This window comes from Xiphophorus maculatus, chromosome 11 (genome assembly GCF_002775205.1).
Source record: "Xiphophorus maculatus strain JP 163 A chromosome 11, X_maculatus-5.0-male, whole genome shotgun sequence".
NCBI lineage: Eukaryota > Metazoa > Chordata > Actinopteri > Cyprinodontiformes > Poeciliidae > Xiphophorus > Xiphophorus maculatus.
The window spans coordinates 3,135,080-3,155,169 of NC_036453.1; the positions used below are offsets into that span (position 1 = coordinate 3,135,080).

Here is a 20,090-nt window from a genome sequence, read left to right on the forward strand (position 1 = left end):
CTTATACATTTTAGGCTTTGTTATTGCTCTGTCTCTTGTTCTTTCAGTAAATGTACTTCTTTCAGTCTGCATAGTTAATTAATTACTAAAGTATTGATTAAGTCAGGAGTAGGATTACGATTATTTCAGAAATCAATTAATCACGGTTGGTTCGATTAATTGTTTCAGCCCTACACCAATGCTGACATGTTTGGCCAGTTTGTAAGTCATTTTCAAAATAAAATGAAAAGTGGAAGCTCCCTTATGTAATTGTGTACCGCTACGCCCCCTGTTGGCCACCACCGTGCAGTCATCCCACGACAACTACGTGATTTCTTGCCAACCATTGTTTCTGTACTGCACCCAGGTCATCTTCCAGATCACCCCTCTGGACACCACCCAGTGGATGATGGTGCTGAAGATCTCACTTCCTGTCATCCTGCTGGACGAGCTGCTGAAGTTCGCCGCCCGGAACTACCTGGAGCTGGGTAAACAGCTGGAGAAGCCGTCCCGGGGAGGCTGCCCCCTGTCTGCATGCGCTGAGGGCGTTTCCTGGCCCTTCGTGGCCGTCGCCCTGCCCCTGGTGCTGTGGATCTACAGCACAGACACTAACGTGTCCGCCATGTTGTGGCCCTGACTGACTCTGGCACACTACCCCTCCTGCACACCAGTGTGAAGTGGACGTTAACACACACCTAACAGTTACATTAACTCTGAATAACTCATCGTAGACATCTGCACCTGCTCTGACCACTGTCAGATATGTTCTATTTACATTTCCACTGATAATTTTTTTTTTTTTTTGCGGGGCGCGGGGTTTGGTATTTAGTCATATTTTAATGACTGATATTACATCTGTTATTTTCCTACCAGGCTTCTCCCATCTTCGAGCGCCATAGTGACCAGTTAGAGAAGCCTGTGGTGTTGGAGCTTTGTGTTTTAGCTGTACAGAGAATTTACACTATTTTCTATTAATGTTTTGTAATTTTTAGGGAGGGAACAAAGAGTCTCGGTGTGTGAAGAGGACGTGTGATTGTAACACCTGAAAAGTGCAGAGCTGAAAGGAGGGGAAAGTCTTGCAATATGTGAATCTCAGTTATTATTGAACTCTGTACACCTTCATTATTTTTCTGCACCAGGCAGAGCGCAGCTACCTCAATGCTGTTATTATGACCAGAAGTACCCGTTTTGTCTAAACACCATTTCAAAGGTTATCACTAAAAGTGTTGAGGTACGTACCACTTTGTTTTGCGGCGCACATGCTCACACAACTTAATCTTTTTTTTATATATATATATGTTTAAATTTATTTTTCTGTTCTATTTTATGGAGAAAAGGACAAAAACGTGTTACAAGTTTATTACACAGCAACTTTTGATACAGCCTGTTGTTAAATATACAGGCGCAGACAATATAGTTGGTACCCGTGGTAAAGATGTTTAAAGGGCCAGTATGATGTGAAATCAACTTTTTTGAGCTTTACATCATGTTACAATATTATTCAAAAACACACCTGGAGTGTTGCTTTAATTCTTTCATGCATGTTTTGAAGAATACTTTAATCTCCCGTGGCAACCATTCTGGTTTGCAAAATGCCTAGTCTCATCTCGGCTCCTTCAGACTAGCCAGCAGCAATTAGCAAACACCTGGCAGAACTGCACGTCTGCTAAGCTCATCATAGGAGCTACTTCTCAGAGCAGCGCTGAAAAAAATGTTAAGGGGTTCATAAAGGGTTAATAGAGAAACATTGTTTTGATGACTTCCTGAATGCGTAGCGCCGGAAAGAGCTGGAGCTTCTTAAAGAGACATAGGCCCATTTTCAAGTTGTTAATTGGCGAAGTCAAATTTTGTGAAATGTCATTCCTATGAAATGATGCTGTATGTCTGGAAAGTATATAACACTGCCCCTTTGAAAAGCCTTAAAATGTATTCATTTCATTTGAGTACATTTATTCAGTGGGATATCATGTTAAGAAATATTTTTGGGCAAAGTTCCTCTTACCAATCCCTTCAGAATAAATCTATCTGAGGCATTATTTTAATTTACACTTGAAGTGAATTTACACTTTATTTTAGTTTTGTAAATAAATAAATTAGTTAGAGGTGCACTGCTTTGCAGTTTTTTGCCCAATCAGCGATCTTTAAAAAGACTGACCTGACGGTGCCGGTTTTGGCTGATACCAATATTTTTTCTGCATTGTTGCTAAATATAGCAACAAAGTGGCGGATTTCTTTTAGCCAATAGGCTGAATGAGGATACTTGCTTTGACTGGCCACCACAAACGGTGAGCAGGACGGTTAAGAGCTAACACATGGAATGTTGAAGTTGCGTGCGGCCGGCGGGGTCACACTGACCCCACGTACCCTCTTACAAACTTTTTTCTTTTGTGTGTCGTTTTGGGAACCGACAGTCCAACCGTGACATCTGCCGCATTCCTCCTGAGCGTTGCGCTAAGACCTCAGGAGCGTTAAAGAACTTCCTGCTGAACAAATGTACTCAAATTAAAGGTTAGGATTTTCAAAAATGCCCAACACCTCCCACGTTGCTACAGTAAAAGTAAAATTTATCAGTGGTTCCCAAAGTGGCTCCTGGAGGGCCAGCATCCTACAGGTTTCAGTTCTCTCCCTGGTTTAACACACCTGGATCAAATGATGGCTCATTAAAGACCTAGGAAGAACACTGACATGCTGAAAAGGTTGTTACTACAACCAGGGAGAGAACTAGACTGTGCAGGATGCCGGCCCTCCAGGACCCACTTTGGGCATCACTGCATTAGAATGTTTTTCACACCTCCTCACCAAAGTACCAACACATTATTCTGTCTGTATATATCTGAAGAAAACTTTTTGTCATCTTCAGCTTTTCTTTAGATTCTTCCTTTAATCCTACTGTTATGATTTTAATATGTGAGTATCCCGCACATACTGTACTTGAATATGTAAAAGGACAAAAAAGCACCAAGAAGCTGTTAGTCTTATGACCATAGCACAACATGAACATTTTAAGAAAAAAAGACCAAAAAAAAAAGGACTCGTAAGGCTGAAACAGTTGATGTATATCTGTACATAACATACAAAGTAGAGTGTATGTATATTTTATTTGTCGATGTCATAAAGCAGCGACACTAGAGTCTCCTTCCTGTGGGGACGGTTAGCGCCTCTCTGCATGCCTGCTTCACTCCAGCGCTGGTTGTGGTTTTTTTTGTTTTGTTTTGTTTTTTTTAGATCAACCGTCGGGAGTTTTACCCGCAGAGTGAGAACTCTCTAATCAGCATGCCGACTACCAGCTCATCTTCAGAATAAAAACCTGTCTGTTCGTTACTGCTGTATGTATATTAAGGTTCAACAAGTACAGAGAAAGAGTGAAAACTGAGATTGTATTGTGAAATGCCATCAGTGCCACCAAGTGCCAGCGCCACACTGACTGGAAACCTTTTCTGTTTCCAGGCTCAGTGTCGCTGGTGCTGGTTGTTTTTGATTGTAGACTGGCAGAAACAAGTGCCCATATATTAATACAGGATATAACTTTGATACACTTTTTTTGTGTGTGTGTTTTTGTCGTGACCTGCATTGGGTCCCATCCTATCTGAGCTTCCCACACATGATTTCTGCCGTCTGATTCCTCCTTTTCTTTTTGTTTCCTTTCACAGGAAAGGCCCAATAAGCCCGCCTCTACGCTTTTATTATTTTATTTTTTTTGTTTTATCTTTCCAGAAACTTTGGGTTTGGTTTTTGTAGTGTGCATGTGTGTTTTGGGGTAGCGCGTCTTTACAAAGAGCTGCCTGCAGCTGCGACGTGAAGTCCGTGGCTATAAACGAACGTCGGTCAGAAAGCAGTCGGCCCCGTCTTCCTGCATGAGGAGCCTCAGATGAAAGATTTCTCCCTCCATCTTTGGAAGCTGATAGAAAACACTGTACAGGTCATTCATTTCTTCATGCTGCATGTCAGCTGCTTCATCGGAACCTTCTAATCAACAGTGTGTAGTAGTAGTAAAACAATCGATTAGACATTCGTCAGATTACTACAAATGTTATAAAGCTTAAAAGAATTTTTTTTTTCTAAGGAAATACTTTGATGGGACATTTAGCGAAACAAAAACCTTGCTTTTTTGGGGGCGTTTTTGTTTTTTTTGCTTTGCACTGAGACGTGCAACATGTTGGGAGGATTTTTTTTTTTGTGCCATATCTGGAAAGGGCGGCTGTGCAGTGATGCATAATGTTTTACTGTAAGTACGTCAGGCACTGGCGTTTCGTTGCCAAACTGCTGTACTGTATTTTCAGATAATTGTACGATGTATCACATGGACCGTTTCAGGTAAATAAAAAAAAATTACTGTCATACATGAGGAATTTACTCACGTTTGTCCTGGTTACTTTGAAACTTTGCTTTCCGTTAATGAGGAACAACGAATTACAGCTTCACACAGAAAGACTCCAGGCTGGGATTTGAACCCAGCACAGCAGCAACGCAACCAGCTGATATCAGAATCCTGAAATTCACGGGTGGGGAGAGACGCCAGAAATTATACTGAAGAGTATCACTGCTTCAACATATTTTTACTCGAGTAAAAAAGTAGCCGTCCAGTAAAAAAGCATTCCTGGAAAGACTGCTTAAGTACTGAGTAACTGATGATGTCATCAGATGGAAAAACGTCATTTTATGTGCAAGACTAAAATAAAAAAAGACATACAAATAACAATTACAAAATGTCAAATTCAACCATTCAAAAAAATCTCAATTTATCTTTTGCTACAGTAGATTATATATATATAATCATATATATATGAGGTCTCACTTCTACATAAATTCTAAATTTGTGTCCGTATCTGGTGCGTTTTTGGTCAAAACAAGCTTGATTTTCATTCCGTGAAGTTAGTCACAGTGGGTCGAGCAGCCAGAAATTTTACTCAAACATAAAAAGTCCAGCACAGTGAAAATATTCCTAAAAGTACTTATTTTTTTTTTTTTCGAAATAGTTGCTCGTCAGTAGTTACTATACACCTCTGATTAAATAAAAGCATAATTAAGAGGAAGGAATGAAAGCTAAGATTAACGCCTCAGTCCCAATTCAGTCGTTCAATTTGAACTGGTTACTTATAGAATGAATAGTTAAAGGAGCCGTTTCATCTGGCAAGCAACAGTACAGTGAGCTTCATGAATCGGGTCCATTTGGTGCCTGGTTCAGAGTCTTTCAGACTATCGTTCCCTCTACTCTCTCTGTGCTGCTTTGCTAACCTCGGTTGGACTGAGGTCTCAAACTGACAAAAAGGAGAAAAGGTCTTTGAGCTGAATCAAAAACTCCTGCTAGGTTTTACTTATAGCTTTAGGCTCCAGACAGATTTTAGCTTTCATGAGAGCAAACACAAGAAACAAGACGGTTGAGTGCATGCCAGAATCTTTACAAGGTTTATTATACATTTATTAAAATATGTACAAAAATATAAACATTTCACTTATATGCTTGCTAAGGGAAATTTTACAATGTAATCAGCTGACTATGGGTTTATTTTCCTTTTTATTCTTAGTACAGTCAAAACACACAAAGCATGTTCATTATGGCAAAACCCATAAAATATCTAAAATGAATATTAGTCACAAAAAAAAAGTATAAAAAGCAGCCAAAATATTAACTGTCACAAAGTCCAGGCATATTCACATGTCTTGGTGTGGCACTGTGGACATCAGGTCAGATGATGAAACAAATTCATCTTTTTAGAACATACATGTCTTTCGCTTAACGACCTGAAAACACTGCTGAGTAGAGCAGACTGCAGTTTAATAGTTAGCTTTTGTTTTGTACAGTACAAAAAACTAACATATGATAATCATTTAGAGACTAAAGACATGATGTCACTCTTCTTTTTCTTTACATTTCTCGCTACAAACTGAAGGATCTGCTGATTTTCTGTGCGGTTGGAGGCCAGGTGCTTTTCTGAAACCGCTGCAGTGACTGGAACGGGTAAATAAAGCTCAAATAGCCTCTGACTGAAGCTGGTGACGTTGGCAGAATGATGGGGAAACGGTTTTGGCTTCAGCTCTGCATTAAGCAGAATCTCAATAGAAGTGAGTAGCAGCTCTATAAAGTAAAGTACAGCAACAGAAACCCCAGAGTTTAAAGGTTGCTCAGTGTTTTATTCTCTGCAAACTGCTTCAAACCAGCAGCTGCACCACCTCCAGGGTGCCACCAGGGGGCGGGGTGGGAGTTTAACTGCTGCAGCGGCTGAAGGCTTCTGGTGTGCTAACTGAGGGCCCCTTCTCTGTGCCCTGGGGGTCACTGCATCCCAAACCACTGCTCCTGGTCGGCCCACTGAGCTGCTTCGCTGTCGCTGCCCTCCAGATCGCCGTCCTCCCCGCTGCCCTCCATGTCGTCGCCGTCCAGCTCCACCGTGGCGTCCGTGGGGCTCTCCTCCTTCTCCATTTTCTGCATGCCTTCCAACGACTTCTGGTCATTAGGATCCAAGCTGGAAGAACAACATTAAGAGCTAAAAATACACAGCTCTGAGTTTTAATATCTGTAATGTCTGGATGGAGAACATTAATGAAGGTAAACATGCTAATGATAGCATTTGAGCTAACTGAGAATAGCCAAATGATAGCAATAGCCCCCATGTTATTACATCATTTTAGCTAATGTTAGCATTTTTTGGGGGTAATTTTAGCTCATTCACTACTGTCTCCAGGCCACATGGAGGGCATTACTGCAAGTCAAGATGCTAATGATAGCCCACATGCTACTGACAGCATGTTAGCTAACCATACGTTTTTACCCAAATCTGCAAAAATGTTTTTGCTTTTTATCGTTTAAAGCTCAAAGTTGAGGCCTGCTAGACCAAACTCTTCAACACAGCTTGAGATTCGGGTCGGAGAACCACACACACTTCGTCAGGCCCCTTTAAATTTATTCAAAAATGTTCCAGTAGGTTACTATATTATGTCTTTAATGGTGTGAAGCACGTTGAACTGTCTTGTTGATGAAATGTGCTACACAATTAAACATTTTGCGAGGGATAAAAAAAATATATAAATAATTTACCTCAAAGCGATGCTGTACTGGTCCATAGCCTCTTGATAATCATTGACTGCCACCAGGAAATCTCCCAGCATTCTGTGCAGGACGCAGTCGCTTTGATTGGCCAGCGCATTCCGCAGGAGCGCGATCCCTTCTTCGTATTTCTGTTCCCGATCTTCACAAACAGAGATTCATTCCATTAGTGTGCAGACGACACTGTCGTGTTCTAAACTGATTTAGCGTCCTACGTGCGATCTAAGGTTTGTGTAGCAACCGGTACACACTGAGCAGCTCGGCCTTCTTCACCACAGCCTTGGTGTAGTCGGGCCTCTGAGCGAGGGCCTTGTCCAGCAGAGCTTTGGCTTTCTCCTGAGTCACCGGGTCTTCCAGGCACACCGTGGCCAGGATGGTCAGAGTCTGTGCGTTGGCCCCCAGAGTCTTATAGATATTGTTCGCCATTCCCATCGCTTCTCGAATCCCATTGGACGCCAGGTAGCAGTCGATCAGACCTGAAGGTGTTGAACGAAAGCAGATCAGAAATACTCTCCTCCCAAAACACCTGGACCGTCTGACGGTAGTTAGACAAGCGAGCCGTACCTTCATAGCAGTCCAGCCTGCAAGGCGCTAACCGCATGGCCTCTCTGAAGTGGATGATGGCCTCCTGAACTCGGCCCATGTTCCTCAGTGCTGCCCCCTTCAGGAGGAGGGCCTGGACGCTGTTGCTGTTCAGCTGGATGGCTTTGGCCCCCAGGTAGAGGGCTCTGGAGTAGCGCTTGCTGTAAAAGCTGTGGCAGCTGAACAACACATACACATGTGAAAACCTACACCAGTCAAGCAGAAAACACTTATGTTGATATAAGAGAAGACGGTGCGTTCAAAGACTCACCCAGAGATCACCCAGGGTTCAGCGTGTTGGTCGGAAATATTAAACAACCGTCCTCCCAGGACCTCCACGTCTTCCAGGTGTCCCTCCCGGGCCATCAGGTAGCCGTAAACGTCCATACCTGCAAGTCAAAGAAGCAGCTGCTTAGGACTGCAACTAACGATCGTTTCAATTAATCGATTATTCTGACGATTAGTCGGGTAAAAAAAAAAAAGAAATGGCCACATTCTGCAGATTTTTCATTTAAGCCTTTTTTAATGGAATATTAGAAAGACATTAATAGATACAAATAAACAATTCAATTCATTTTTAAATAAGAAAATAAACATCTTATTGCCTAAAGTGCAGCAACGCAGCATTCCAGTAGTGAACCGCTGATCATTTATAGCAAAAGGACGCAGCTAAAAACAATATTTCTACTTTGCTTAACATGAATGCAGCGTAGGGCTAGCTTTTGACTATTTTTGAATTAACCAATTAATAAATGGTTAGCAAAAGGTGCTTTTTTTTCCTCACAGAATTTGAACCTGGTGTTGCTATAACGATGTCATTGAGGAATTTTGGGTAGAACGTATTTATAGAAAAAGTGTCTGTTTTTTTATCTTAAGTGCAAAATGTAGATATTTTCAGACATTTTTGGCTTTTTTTTGGCATACTCCAGTTAGTGATTAATCAATTACTAAATTAGTTGACAATTATTTCAATAGTCGATTAATTGTTTGAGCTGATTGTGAATAAAATCAAGATGGAACGTTTCACACCTTTGATGAGGTACGGGTCCAGCATCTGAGCTTGTTCAAATTTCAGAATGGCGTTCTTGGTGTCGCCTGCCCTGAAATAGACGTCGGCCAGGCTCACCAGGAGGTCCACGTTGTCCCGCAGCAGCGACTTCTTCTCCAGAGAGCTGAAGGGGAACGGTTTATTTTAGGGAAGCGGAGGGAAGGCGGCCAGCTGGGAGGAAACATCAAACCCGTTCTCACCAGATGGTGTTGATGGCTCTCTGGTTGTCCCCGGCGTGGATGAAGGCGTACGCTTTGATCCACACAGAGAGCCAGTCCAGGTTGGGGAGGTTCTGGATCACATCCATGGTCATGGAGGAGACCTCCGCTCCTTTCACCGACAGAGAGAGAAGACCTGGAGGGAGGGAGCGAGAGAGAGAGAGAGAGAGAGAGAGGCTTTGATTTCATTTTCAACATCAACTCGACTAAATCCAAGCAGCTGAATCAGGGTGAAAACTTTGAGCGTAGAGAAGAAAATATGAATCAAAGGTTTGTCTCCTTTACAGAAAAACCTTCACACAACACTGTAGCTGCGTTTCCATTACAGACGTGTGCAAAACTTTGTCAATATTCCTTTAATTTAAAAAAAAGAAGAAGAAAATCTCACAATTGTGGTGTTTAGAATAAATGTGATACACTTTTTTTTTTTAAATAAATAAATTTGTTCACATGACAAGACATTAAAAAAAAAAAAAAACAGGGGGCGCCGTCGTCCTCCAACTGCTTCCTGTCGTCTTTGTGGTTTGCGCCAGCGGCAACGTCTGGTTGACGATCATGTGAGACATGCGATGTGAAAGAAGTGTTTGCATTGCAGTTTCGTAAAATAAAACAATTTTGATATGGATTAAAAAATAAAAATAAATACTCTTCCTAACGCTAGGGCTTTTTAATAAAAAACCCCCCCCAACTTGTTTCAAAACTCGTCTCCATCAAGGAACTTTATTTTCGAAATGTCAAATTGCGGAATTATATGGTGAACTGAAATGCAGATAGTGCTGCAGAGGGAGTGTCAGAAGTTTTCATATGCATTCACTAAACATATCGTGTTATAGGTAGGGCTTAAATTAAAATAAATAAAAAAATCCTGAGCCTGAAGCTTTTGATGTGGAGGTGACCTCTACATCCATACAGCATAATACTACCATACAGTGTTTAAACAAAGGGAAACGATTCCTTTTGACAGCACAACAAACGAGCAAACTTCAAGTAACAACGCATTCAAAAAGATGTTAAATATCTGCGAGCTGAAATTCAGCAGCCTCACAACTAAAATAAGTATTTTAAAAATAAATAAGAAAAGGGACAACACCACATTCAGAGACATTTCAGTCGATTCATTTTACAATCTTGCTGTTTCTTCTGCTCCTTTAATTTGCTCTGGATTATAAACAAAAGTCCTGCATGAGATCCAAACCGCGACTTTTCAACTTTTTAACATCAACAGTTTTGTTTGGATTTGGAAACGTGTGGCGCTCACACAGCTGGTGTGCTCCAGCTGTTGCCTTAAAATCTGTCCACAAGTATTCCTCCATGTGGCCGACAATAGAATCGCATTACGTTTTAACAAAGTAATGAGAGAAAAAAAATGAATGAATAAAAACTGCTCCTTGTTGTGGTATGTTTACAGCCAATAAGAATGATTTTTATCATCCTGACCAAACTGGAAATGTCATTGACATAAAGCCGAGCCTGTGCATGCGAATATCTGTGCGTACCGATTATGGCGTCCAAGGCGAGCGGACACTGCCTGAGCACCTCTTTGTAGCTGGTCACGGCCGAGCGTTCCTGACCAGCTTTCCTGTACAGGTTAGCCAGCATCATGTTGATCTGAGGACAGAAAAAAACCCCAAAAAACAACAGAATCACAACAATATTAGACAGTACTCCACAAACCGTTAAGGCAAAAAATACACTCAATTTATTAATCGTTCATATCATGAGCTCTGCGGCATTTCCTGTTATGTGACTGCATTTCTGACAACAACGGCGTTTATATAAAACGCTGCTTTTGTCAGTAGATCCAGCAGAACTTTAGATTATAAGTTCAAGTCCGGGTTTCTGTCGCGCAAACTTTCCAAGCCTGGAGTCACGCTGCTCTGCCCGTCGCTGCGTTTCCGTTACAAACGTGTCGATGTTTGTTGACATTCCACAAATGCCAAGAAAATAAAAACCATTTCACAATTGCGATGCTTCCGTTAAATAAGAAGCTCGATTAAAAGAGACAGAGACGTGTCCTTGTTGGGATTCTGCTTGTTCACAGTCGATTCTCCATTCATGAAGGAACAACTCTACCTTTGGAGTCCTTTGTCTTGATGGGATCCCGTCCAGAACAGCGATAGCGTCTTTATCCAGTTTCAGTATGGTGTAGCATTCAGCTATCTTGTACTTTACCTCGATTTCTGACGGCAAACTCTGAAAGGGAAAAAAAAAAAAATGCAACTAATAAGTTTCTGCTGAACGTCACAGCACCCGATACAGCTGTAATAATTTAAGAGGTTGAAGATGAGATGTATAAATGCAGCACGTTCCATGATAGAGAGGTTCATTTAAAAGCTCAAAAGAATAAAACGGCGCAAATCCGCTGAACTCCTTCCATCATTCCTGTTATGTGAACGTTTTGCTCCGTGTCAGAATGCCTCCACGGAAAATACAATTTCTTTCAAAATTATATTTATTTAAAAGCTTTAATCCTTCTTACTCCATTTCAAATACATTGACTGGTATGAAAAACAATAGATTTTTTGACCTTCCAATTTGGCCTGATGCAGGATCGACCTGACATAAAAATGGCAAATTTCAGTGACTAACTCGTACATTACATCTTTTACCCATAATTATAACAACATCCTGGACATCAGATGTGGTAACAACAAGGTTCCCCCCCCAGAAAACGTGCTAAGCCCAGTGGTTGGGTGTTAGAGCATTCATTCATCCAGCGGTCCGCCGTGTTTTTCAGTTGGAAAAATGTTTAAAGTTGACAGGAAATTTGAAAATATCACTTGATAATTATGTGCTACTGAAAGTTTAGAAGATTAATACCTGAACACCAACTATAAAGTCTTAAAAAAAGTGCAAACGTTTTAAAAAGACTTAGGTAAATAAATAATGCCTAGTCTGGTGGGACACAAGCAAAGCCTGGTGGCCTGCCAGGCTTATAATACACTGGGGGGAAACCCTGAACAATACACAATAAGGTGCCAACAAAACTAAACTAACCTGTGCCTGGATGTTGGCAGCAGCTCCACCAGTTGAGGTTCGAACTTTGGATGTTTTGTTGAGCACCTTCTTCTGCTGCAGAGCCATGCTGTATTTACAGGCAGCATTGCGGTATTCCTTGTCATGGAAGATGGCATCAGCATGGTAAACCAGCAGCTGGTACTTCTGGGCCGGTGAGAACAGCTCCCTGGAATTATACACACACAGATTATTTTAGCAATGGATCAAAACAATATACTAGAATTAATTTTAAACAATTAAAACCGACTATATATTTATATGACATAGGAGAAAAGCAACCAATTAGGTCTATGGAAGATGCTGCCAGCATAATAAATACAGTAGCAGAGAGTAAAAGTTATTTTTATTGTTTTATTACTGTCTGTCTTGGTAAATAATTATTCAAATCAGTTGGCGTTAAAATAATCCACCGTAAAATATAAGGCCTAAAGGAGGAAGATGGAAAAATATCAACAGAATAAATGTTAAACGACCACGAATGTTTTAACTGCTGGAAACATCGTTACATTTCAGAACCTACATCCGACTATATCTTGGGCCTCCGTGATTTAGAATCATTTTCCGACCTAATTTCGTGAGGTTATAATAAAAACACAGCTCTGTGAACGACACGATCATTACTGTTAACCGTTGTTGACTAGTTGGCGTTAGACTGTCACCACCAGGGAGAGAAAACATGGCGATATTAGTGTTGAAGCACACTCATCAGGAACTAGACGGGCCCCACACTGACATTACTCACGGGTTATTGTTACTCATCGTCAGCAACAAACTGCTCAATATGCGGACATTGGAGTAAAGGCCGGCTGCAGCCATATCCCGAACATGATCCACTGCATTCATTTTGGAGAAAAGCAAGGGCTTGTTGAACCTTTCCGTGTCCAGTTTAAAGTTTCTGTCAGTAAACAGCTAAAGGTGGCTAGCATCGGATGTATTAAATATGGCGCCGCACAGCCTTCCTTCCGTTTACTGCTGCCTTCTGGTACACCTCAGAAGCTCGTCTTTTTCTACAGCCGCAAAATATATATACGACGTCTTAAGTATTTTGTTGACTGCAGTTTGCAAACTATTTTTATTGACTGCACTTTACTAGCGTTTTCTTAAAGTTTTAAGGTTTTGTGTTTTTATTAATGCTTTAGTATTTGAGTTGAAGTTTTGTGTGATCTTTCCGATATATTTGAACGCGTCTTAAAGGCTAATAAAATGGAAAATGCTCCGAAAGAAATTCAATTTTTTTTCCTATCCTATTTTTATTATGTATGATATCTATGTTTACTTGGTGACATGTCTCATTTTTTATTTTTTAATTTCAAAGTACACGTTTAGTTGTGAGTACAAAAATATGTGAATTTTAACTCCTCGCGAGAAAATAATTATATATTCTACTATGTACATTTTATCTCGTGTTAAGTTGAAATTCCTTTATTTTTGTACCCAGCAGTAAATGCAAACAGCCAAAAATATGAACACGATGAACAATGCTAATGCCTTTGCCAAAAACCTGCATACTAATCAGGTTTAAGAGAGCTGGTTTAGGATGTGTAGAAAACACGCTTTCAGACAAAAACTTGTACATTTTTTTAGAAAACATGTTCTGGGCGTATAAAGATGCGCATGCGCACACTTCCCATCCATCAGATGAATGTTGTGTCTAAATAGCCAGCAGTTGGCAGCGCAGCTCCTCGTTCCTGTCCCAGTTTTAGCTCTGGTTTTCCGAAGGTGTTTGTCTACAGACAGTGTTTTCCCTCGGTTCCGTTCGCGTACCATGACCGAACAATCAGCATTACTTCTTCGAAAACAATTAGCAGGTAATATTCCCATTAGTCTTGACGACGAAACAAAGGTTATGTGTGTAACCGCTGCGCTAACGTTAGCTTTTTTCTGTAAGCTACAAGGAACGCTGTTTACGCCGCAGGACTGAGCTCGGGCAGCTAACACAGCAGCATGAAGGGTGCCTTTATCAATACACCTCAGCGTGTTGCTAAGCTGCTTTGGTTAGCTAATCACTTTTACGATTCATCACGTCAATTTAGAACTGAAAATGAAAAGATAACCACCTACACTAGTACATAGTCGTACCGAGAACCCTGCTAGCTGCTAGCTAGTTTGGTATTAGTTGTCAGATAGAACAAAGGAATAACCAATCCAAGAACATCTCATGCCTTGATCACTAATAAGGCTAATTATAGTTGCAAGTAGTCCGATTCTTCTATCGGGGCCCACGCTACTACTTCTGTAAACAATTAATAGAAATCCATACAGACTCTTATTTTACATATTTACGGTCATATTCCATGTACTAGTCTGGAGCTGTGATGCTGTTAAATGTATTAGTTTGACGCTTGGTATTCTTGTAAGCAGTTTATTTGGAAGGGCATGTGATTTTTCACGATGATGCCGAACATTTGGATCTCCACTGGAATGGAGCTGGGTAACATCTATAGGAAACCATCTATATTTCTCATCAGTTCGCAGGCTGTTTAAACTCTGTTTCAAATATAGGGTACTCGGGGCAAGGTTTGTAGATCAATAGCATGCTGATTTAATTTCTGTTTTGGGGTGGGGGTTATTTTTACTATATTTTTGCAGAGATTATAGAAATGGGCTTTAATTCAAGCTAAAATCATCAGCTTTAAGGATTGATGTATTTTTCCCCTCATTGCCCAGTATGTCAAGATATACTTTAATTATAATTTTACTAGGGGTGCGCCGATTTTCTTAATTTTGGGAGATCGGTGATCGGCCGATTTTTACATGTGAAGCCGATCTTATCCACCAATGTCATCAACCTCGGCAAAGGCCTAAAAACCAACCACTGTGGTTTCCTTTCTCCCGTGAGAGAGGTTTGACTGACAAACCGGCCGACCAGGTCATGTCTGCACATTTACAGTTAACAATAGTCACCCCATTGTTGCCAATTCAGCAACTTTCTTGATGTATTGGAGCAATATTTCAAACAAAAAGCTGGTATCGACCAAAATCGGAATCAGTAAGAAAACTGCAATCAGTGCACCCCTAAATTTTACTGTATTAATCAGTGAGTTGACGTTGATCTCTTCACTATTGTGCACATCTGTATATCACCTCAACACTGAATACCATTTTAATTTTTTTTTTAATATTTGGCTGATGTTTTATGCTCATACTCATCCTTCAAGGTTGCCTTTGAGGCCTGACTTACCAAATTTAATTTTAAGTAGCTTTGATGCATTCAATGAGGGGAAAAGAAATCTGTTTTGTCCTTATCTGACCTACTGATAATCTAGCAGAGTCTTAAGTCTTTAGCCAAATAATCACGGCATCCATATTTAGCATTCACAAGCTGACTATCATTTTGAAAGAGTTTGGTGTGGTGTGAAGTTAATACTTGGCTGCGATAAAATCCTCTTTTTAAACTTTCACAGTAAAGCCGTACAAGTTTGCTGTTATCTTTTTGCGGACTCTTTTCATAACTAAACTTTTCCATGTCCTGCCAGAGCTCAACAAGAACCCAGTGGAGGGCTTTTCAGCTGGTCTGATAGACGATGACGACATATACAAGTGGGAAGTTGTGATAATTGGTCCACAAGATACTCTTTTGTAAGTGAGAAAATATTGAAATGGGGGGAGGATCTGACAGAATTATTTATTTTACTTTGCTTTTTTTCCCCTTTCGTTTTGCAGTGAAGGAGGATTTTTCAAGGCATACCTAACCTTTCCCTATGATTATCCGCTACGGCCACCAAAGATGAAATTCATCACAGAAATTTGGCATCCAAATGGTAAACACATCTCTCAAGATATCATTGTGTGGTTTGTGGCTTAAGATCCAAACAATTTTCCTTATTTAAAGCTGCAGTGTGTAACGCTTACTTTTTTTATTTCATATTTGTTGAGACTGTCACCATGTTGTGACAGTATGGTATTAGACAAGTAACCTGTTAAAAAAAATCTAGCTCCTCAGTCTTCTACCAGGTCTAGATAGAAACAACCAATGAGAGCCAGGAGGGGGGACTTAGCTCTGCTCACCCCCCTTTTGCTCTCTGCTGCTTTACAGTTAGCAGATCCTGTTGTGAATCCTTAGGTTAGGTAGCACGACTACCAATGACGGCGGAGGATAAACGTTTTTCGTGTAACTGTAAGTTGTTTCTGTACCATTAGCACATTTAGCAGCGAGTGCACAAGGTACATTGACAGCGCTGAGACCCTCCTCCTGGCTCCGATTGGTTGTTTTTGGTCGGGAGCAGTGCATTTCGACGTTTTCACAGATTGTCCATCTCATATACTGTCACGACATGGTGACAGTTTTAACAAATGCATAAAAAAGATATATATATACTACAGCTTTAACAGTTCTCATCTCTTGCTCCCTCACAGTTGCAAAGAACGGGGACGTTTGCATCTCAATTCTGCACGAGCCAGGAGAAGACAAGTTTGGTTACGAAAAGCCAGAGGAGCGCTGGCTTCCGATCCACACTGTAGAGACAATCATGATCAGCGTTATCTCCATGCTCGCAGACCCAAACAGTGATTCACCAGCTAACGTGGATGCTGCGGTGAGTCGCGCTACATTTCCTTCCCCTTGCCCCAGCATCGGTATTCGTCTTCAAAATCTCAAAATCTCTGTCGTCAAGGAGAACTGATGCGTTGTCGTTTCAATAATGCAATGTTGCACCCACAGAAAGAATGGAGGGAGGATCCTAACGGAGAATTCAAGAAGAAGGTGGCTCGCTGCGTAAGGAAAAGTCAAGAGATGGCGTTCGATTAGGGGGTCTGCTGTAAATTCCAGGGTGAGCAAACGGTTTAGCAAGAGTCTTGCATAAACCATGACATCAAAAAGTAATAATAATCTCTTAACAATTGCTTCTGTGCAGTTAAAGGAAATGCCTTCAGCGGGAAAACTTCAGCAAAAAGGCTTTTGCACCCTTTGTTTTGCCAGTCAAAGGATTCGGTTGGACCCCAACCACGTTTCTGTGAACGGTCTGCCAGATGAGCCAATTTGAGAACACTACCAGCGAAATTATCCTGTTTCCTACCTGGAATTGTATATTTAATTTAATTTATTTTTGGAAAAACAAAAACAAGAAAAGAATGATGTAAGATATGTCACTACTGTAAATGAACTTGCTTTTTTATCTGCTGCTGAACAGTTTCTACTTTATACCAGGTTTCTTATGCAATTTAGATTGTGTAGACCGAAAACAAAAGCCTGTCCTCATTAGGTCGCCCGTCCGTCCTCCTTTCACCAACCCCGGCCCGATTGTCGTCGATCCGACACGTTTTGTTAGTGGGTGTGTTTTTTTTGTTTTTTTTTCCAACCTGTCGTTGAATCACCGTTGCCTTTTTGTTGGCGTCACTTTTTCACAGTTGGCTCTTTGTTTAAAGAAACAGGAGAAGTTTTAGTGCGACCTTAGGGGTTTGTATGTGTTTCCTGAGAAACTGCCTCCCGATGGTGTTTTTCTTCTAATACCGGCGCATGTTAGAGATGTTCAAAGCCATGCCCCTCCAATGTGCATAGTCCATTTAGATAGCTCTATTGTTCATTCTTTGTTGGGATCTTTTTTTTTTTTTATACAACCTACACATTAATTTGAGTTCTTCTTTTTAATGATATGTTAACTCGGTGAGGTGTAGCAGATGGTACAGGAAGGTTTGTGCCAACTTCTCAGGATCAGGCTTCATGAAGGTGTCGATAGGCGGTCAGTAAGGTGGATCCCTAGAGTCGTCCGTGAGTTATCATAAACTCAGATTTGGAATAAATCATGGCCAGATTTTAAAAAAAGAAGTAGCTTAGATTGTGAATATTCCACATGTGGTGAACTGGTTCTTACCTCATGCTTGACACACAGCTAATTTGAGCGGGTTTATGGTCGAGTTCTTGACCTGTTGATGAAAGGTTCGTGCTTTTAGAGGCTCCATTGTTCCGTTGGATTAGTGGTTGTGTTTTTTCCATGGCGCTTTTGGTTTTATTAGTGTTCAGATTAAATCGCATTCACATCTGGACTTAGATTCTTGAATAAATCTCTTTTGCTTTCTTCTGTCTAAAGTTTCTATTGTCATCATGGAACATTGTTGGGTTCCACGATTGGAGACGTTAAAATCCGGTAAAGTTTAGACACGTTCTCCATATTTCACTGAGCACAACCTAGAAAAAAGACTTCAAAAAGCATATTCTGGTTGGTAACAGACTGATAGCCATGATTATCATCAGTTGTGAGGAACACTTCAGACAGCTGACCAGATGTCAAGCAGTTAAGGTTATGTTTAAAATAGGAAACCTCCGTTGGTGCGCTCTGGCCGCCCGTGACATGTACAGTTCATACATTTATGCAGACATAATGGTCACGTCACTGATGCCGACATTACCATTTTCACTTGAGAACCTTTCCGACCCACCATGACCTCCTCTGACCGGTGTTCACTGTATTGGCACAGATGCGGTGCGTTTTGAAACGTCATTCATTAAGCAATACCCTCTGAAAATGGTAATGTGTCCAGGTAAGCCACCAAGGGCGCCGCTATTTGTTTCTTGTAGGTTGCCGTTTGGTTTTTTGTCTTCTTTCTTTCTTTTTTAGTGTTTTGTTCCATTTTGTGTCAATGCAATGTATATTGGACATGTTGCTCAATAAAGTGTGTAAACCGAGTGGCCCTTGTGGTACTTTTTGCTTCACATTAGGAATGCCAACACATCGGGGGGGGGGGGGTGAAAGCTGCTTGGTAATTAGAAGCTGGTTAAAAAGAGTCACGTTTCAGGAGCAGACATCGACGACCTCTGACGGGAACTGTTGGGATTGTTTCTTATGATGAGGAAGCAAGTTGCACTTATGAAGCACCTGGAAAAAGAATAATCTGTTCAAAAACAAGCCCGGTGGCATTTTGATAAGGTGACCCAGCAGCATCTTCCCTGAGTTAATGTAAGTTCTCTAGTATTTGAAACCAATTTCTCATTAAGTTCATTTGCATGTCTGCTGAGTCTAACAGATGTGCAGAGGGTGAGTCAAATATGTATTTATAGACTGACTTAAAATGTAATGCTCAAACCTCCAAGTTACAAAGGACTAGTCTGCTGTATTCCCACATGTTAACCACTGCTTGGATAAAAAAATGGAAGAGTTTAACTGGTCTACTGATGTATTTAGATTTTTATTAAAGTTAAAATCGCTTAAAACGGTGCTTTAATTATTTTTTATTAGATTTGATTTAAATTATCGTATATCTAAATGATTCATTATTCATATATTTGTATATAGAACTATATATGTATGAATATATTTCCATAATGTAATTTTTCAGGACATTCTAATATTTTTGAGATTTACCTGTACATGGACGGCCTACATTTCAGGGTTTTACTCAAAGAAACTGAAAAACATCTTTTTCTTTCACTTCAAAATTGTATAGGGTAAAATCCCAATAAAATACAATAAAATTTGTTGTGATGTGAAAAAGTTGTTGTGATGTGAAAGGTGCTGTTTTTGGATATGAAGGACATTATGACAATCGTGCATTTTGATGTCTTGAGAAATTAAACTACACTTCTATAACTGCCTTTGCTTCATCACCTGTATTGTTGATTCAGAGCTGTCTCCATTCTTCTGTTCCAAAAATTATGAACAGATGGCAAATACTAGAATTTAACACACTGTTTATGATATATAGTGCTGGGTGTTGTTATTGATTTGTGTTACTAAAACCCATAAATTTATGCCACAGATTCTCCTGGTCTCTTTCAGTGTTATTCATATAAATTTATGCTACGGGCTCATTTTAAACTGACCGAATGTGTTGAAAATAATGCTAAGATATAGAGTTAATGATGACGTGTGTGTTAATCTAAAATATGTGCGTCCTCTGCATTGACTGTCATTATTTGGTTTGTGACTACATTAAGTACATTTTTAGCTTGTTTTTCAGATGTAGGATGTCTGTGGTTCACGCGCCTCGGGAGTTCTTTACGTCGTCACGCTGTTAGAAACAGTTAGCCAGTTAGCCAGTTAGCTTGTCTGTTCGTAAATATGAACTGCGTCATTGAAAGGAACTCTGTGAAAGGTCGTAATAACACGGGAAAATATATGTAAATTTAATTTAAAAAAACAAACTTATTTCAACAGGAATTGTCATAAATTTTATTGAAGCATTAGCCTGGCGAAGTTGAACTTAACTTTGCTAAAGTTATATCTTAATCACGTATTTTAACATCTCAGTTGCTGGGGGTCGTTAAAGA

General features: G+C 40.4%; 3 protein-coding genes across 4 annotated transcripts in view; 2 read left to right on the plus strand and 1 right to left on the minus strand.

The window, feature by feature from the left end:
• The window catches only part of LOC102222361 (sarcoplasmic/endoplasmic reticulum calcium ATPase 2), a 29,958-nt gene extending 25,634 nt beyond the window's left edge, over window positions 1–4,324 (plus strand). The window contains exons 20-21 of one of the 2 annotated variants that reach the window (XM_023342254.1): window positions 347–467; window positions 3,630–4,324. In XM_023342254.1, coding sequence (XP_023198022.1) covers window positions 347–467; window positions 3,630–3,643 — 135 coding nt within the window. In that variant the 3' untranslated portion in view covers window positions 3,644–4,324. Of the gene's footprint in view, window positions 1–346; window positions 2,670–3,629 lie in introns of those variants that run through there. The other variant, XM_005802121.2, reaches the window with a different exon arrangement.
• A 1,038-nt stretch (window positions 4,325–5,362) lies between these two features.
• Window positions 5,363–12,850, minus strand: anapc7 (anaphase promoting complex subunit 7). The gene is made up of 11 exons (XM_005802120.2): window positions 12,630–12,850; window positions 11,867–12,053; window positions 10,943–11,062; window positions 10,366–10,477; window positions 8,852–9,005; window positions 8,633–8,775; window positions 7,875–7,992; window positions 7,586–7,782; window positions 7,273–7,497; window positions 7,013–7,163; window positions 5,363–6,440 (listed from the first exon to the last, which is right to left on the minus strand). The coding sequence occupies exons 1-11, from the start codon at window positions 12,728–12,730 to the stop codon at window positions 6,251–6,253; spliced, it is 1,698 nt and encodes a 565-aa protein (XP_005802177.1). The 5' UTR covers window positions 12,731–12,850; the 3' UTR covers window positions 5,363–6,250.
• A 679-nt stretch (window positions 12,851–13,529) lies between these two features.
• On the plus strand, window positions 13,530–18,509 carry LOC102221826 (ubiquitin-conjugating enzyme E2 G1-like). Its single transcript, XM_005802119.3, has 6 exons — window positions 13,530–13,695; window positions 15,364–15,466; window positions 15,551–15,648; window positions 16,244–16,422; window positions 16,548–16,656; window positions 16,741–18,509. The coding sequence occupies exons 1-5, from the start codon at window positions 13,530–13,532 to the stop codon at window positions 16,632–16,634; spliced, it is 633 nt and encodes a 210-aa protein (XP_005802176.2). The 3' UTR covers window positions 16,635–16,656; window positions 16,741–18,509.
• The last annotated feature ends 1,581 nt before the right edge of the window (window positions 18,510–20,090 follow it).

Bases quoted from the DNA above. Each gene is read 5' to 3' on its own strand.
- LOC102221826 (XM_005802119.3), top strand. From the start codon at position 13,530: ATGTTGTGTCTAAATAGCCAGCAGTTGGCAGCGCAGCTCCTCGTTCCT. The intron at 13,696-15,363 runs GTAATATTCCCA...ATGTCCTGCCAG, and splicing joins TCTTCGAAAACAATTAGCAG to AGCTCAACAAGAACCCAGTG. The intron at 15,649-16,243 runs GTAAACACATCT...GCTCCCTCACAG, and splicing joins AGAAATTTGGCATCCAAATG to TTGCAAAGAACGGGGACGTT.
- anapc7 (XM_005802120.2), bottom strand. From the start codon at position 12,730: ATGAATGCAGTGGATCATGTTCGGGATATGGCTGCAGCCGGCCTTTAC. The intron at 7,993-8,632 runs GTGTGAAACGTT...TTTGACTTGCAG, and splicing joins GGACCCGTACCTCATCAAAG to GTATGGACGTTTACGGCTAC. The intron at 7,783-7,874 runs GTGAGTCTTTGA...TGTGTTGTTCAG, and splicing joins GAACCCTGGGTGATCTCTGG to CTGCCACAGCTTTTACAGCA.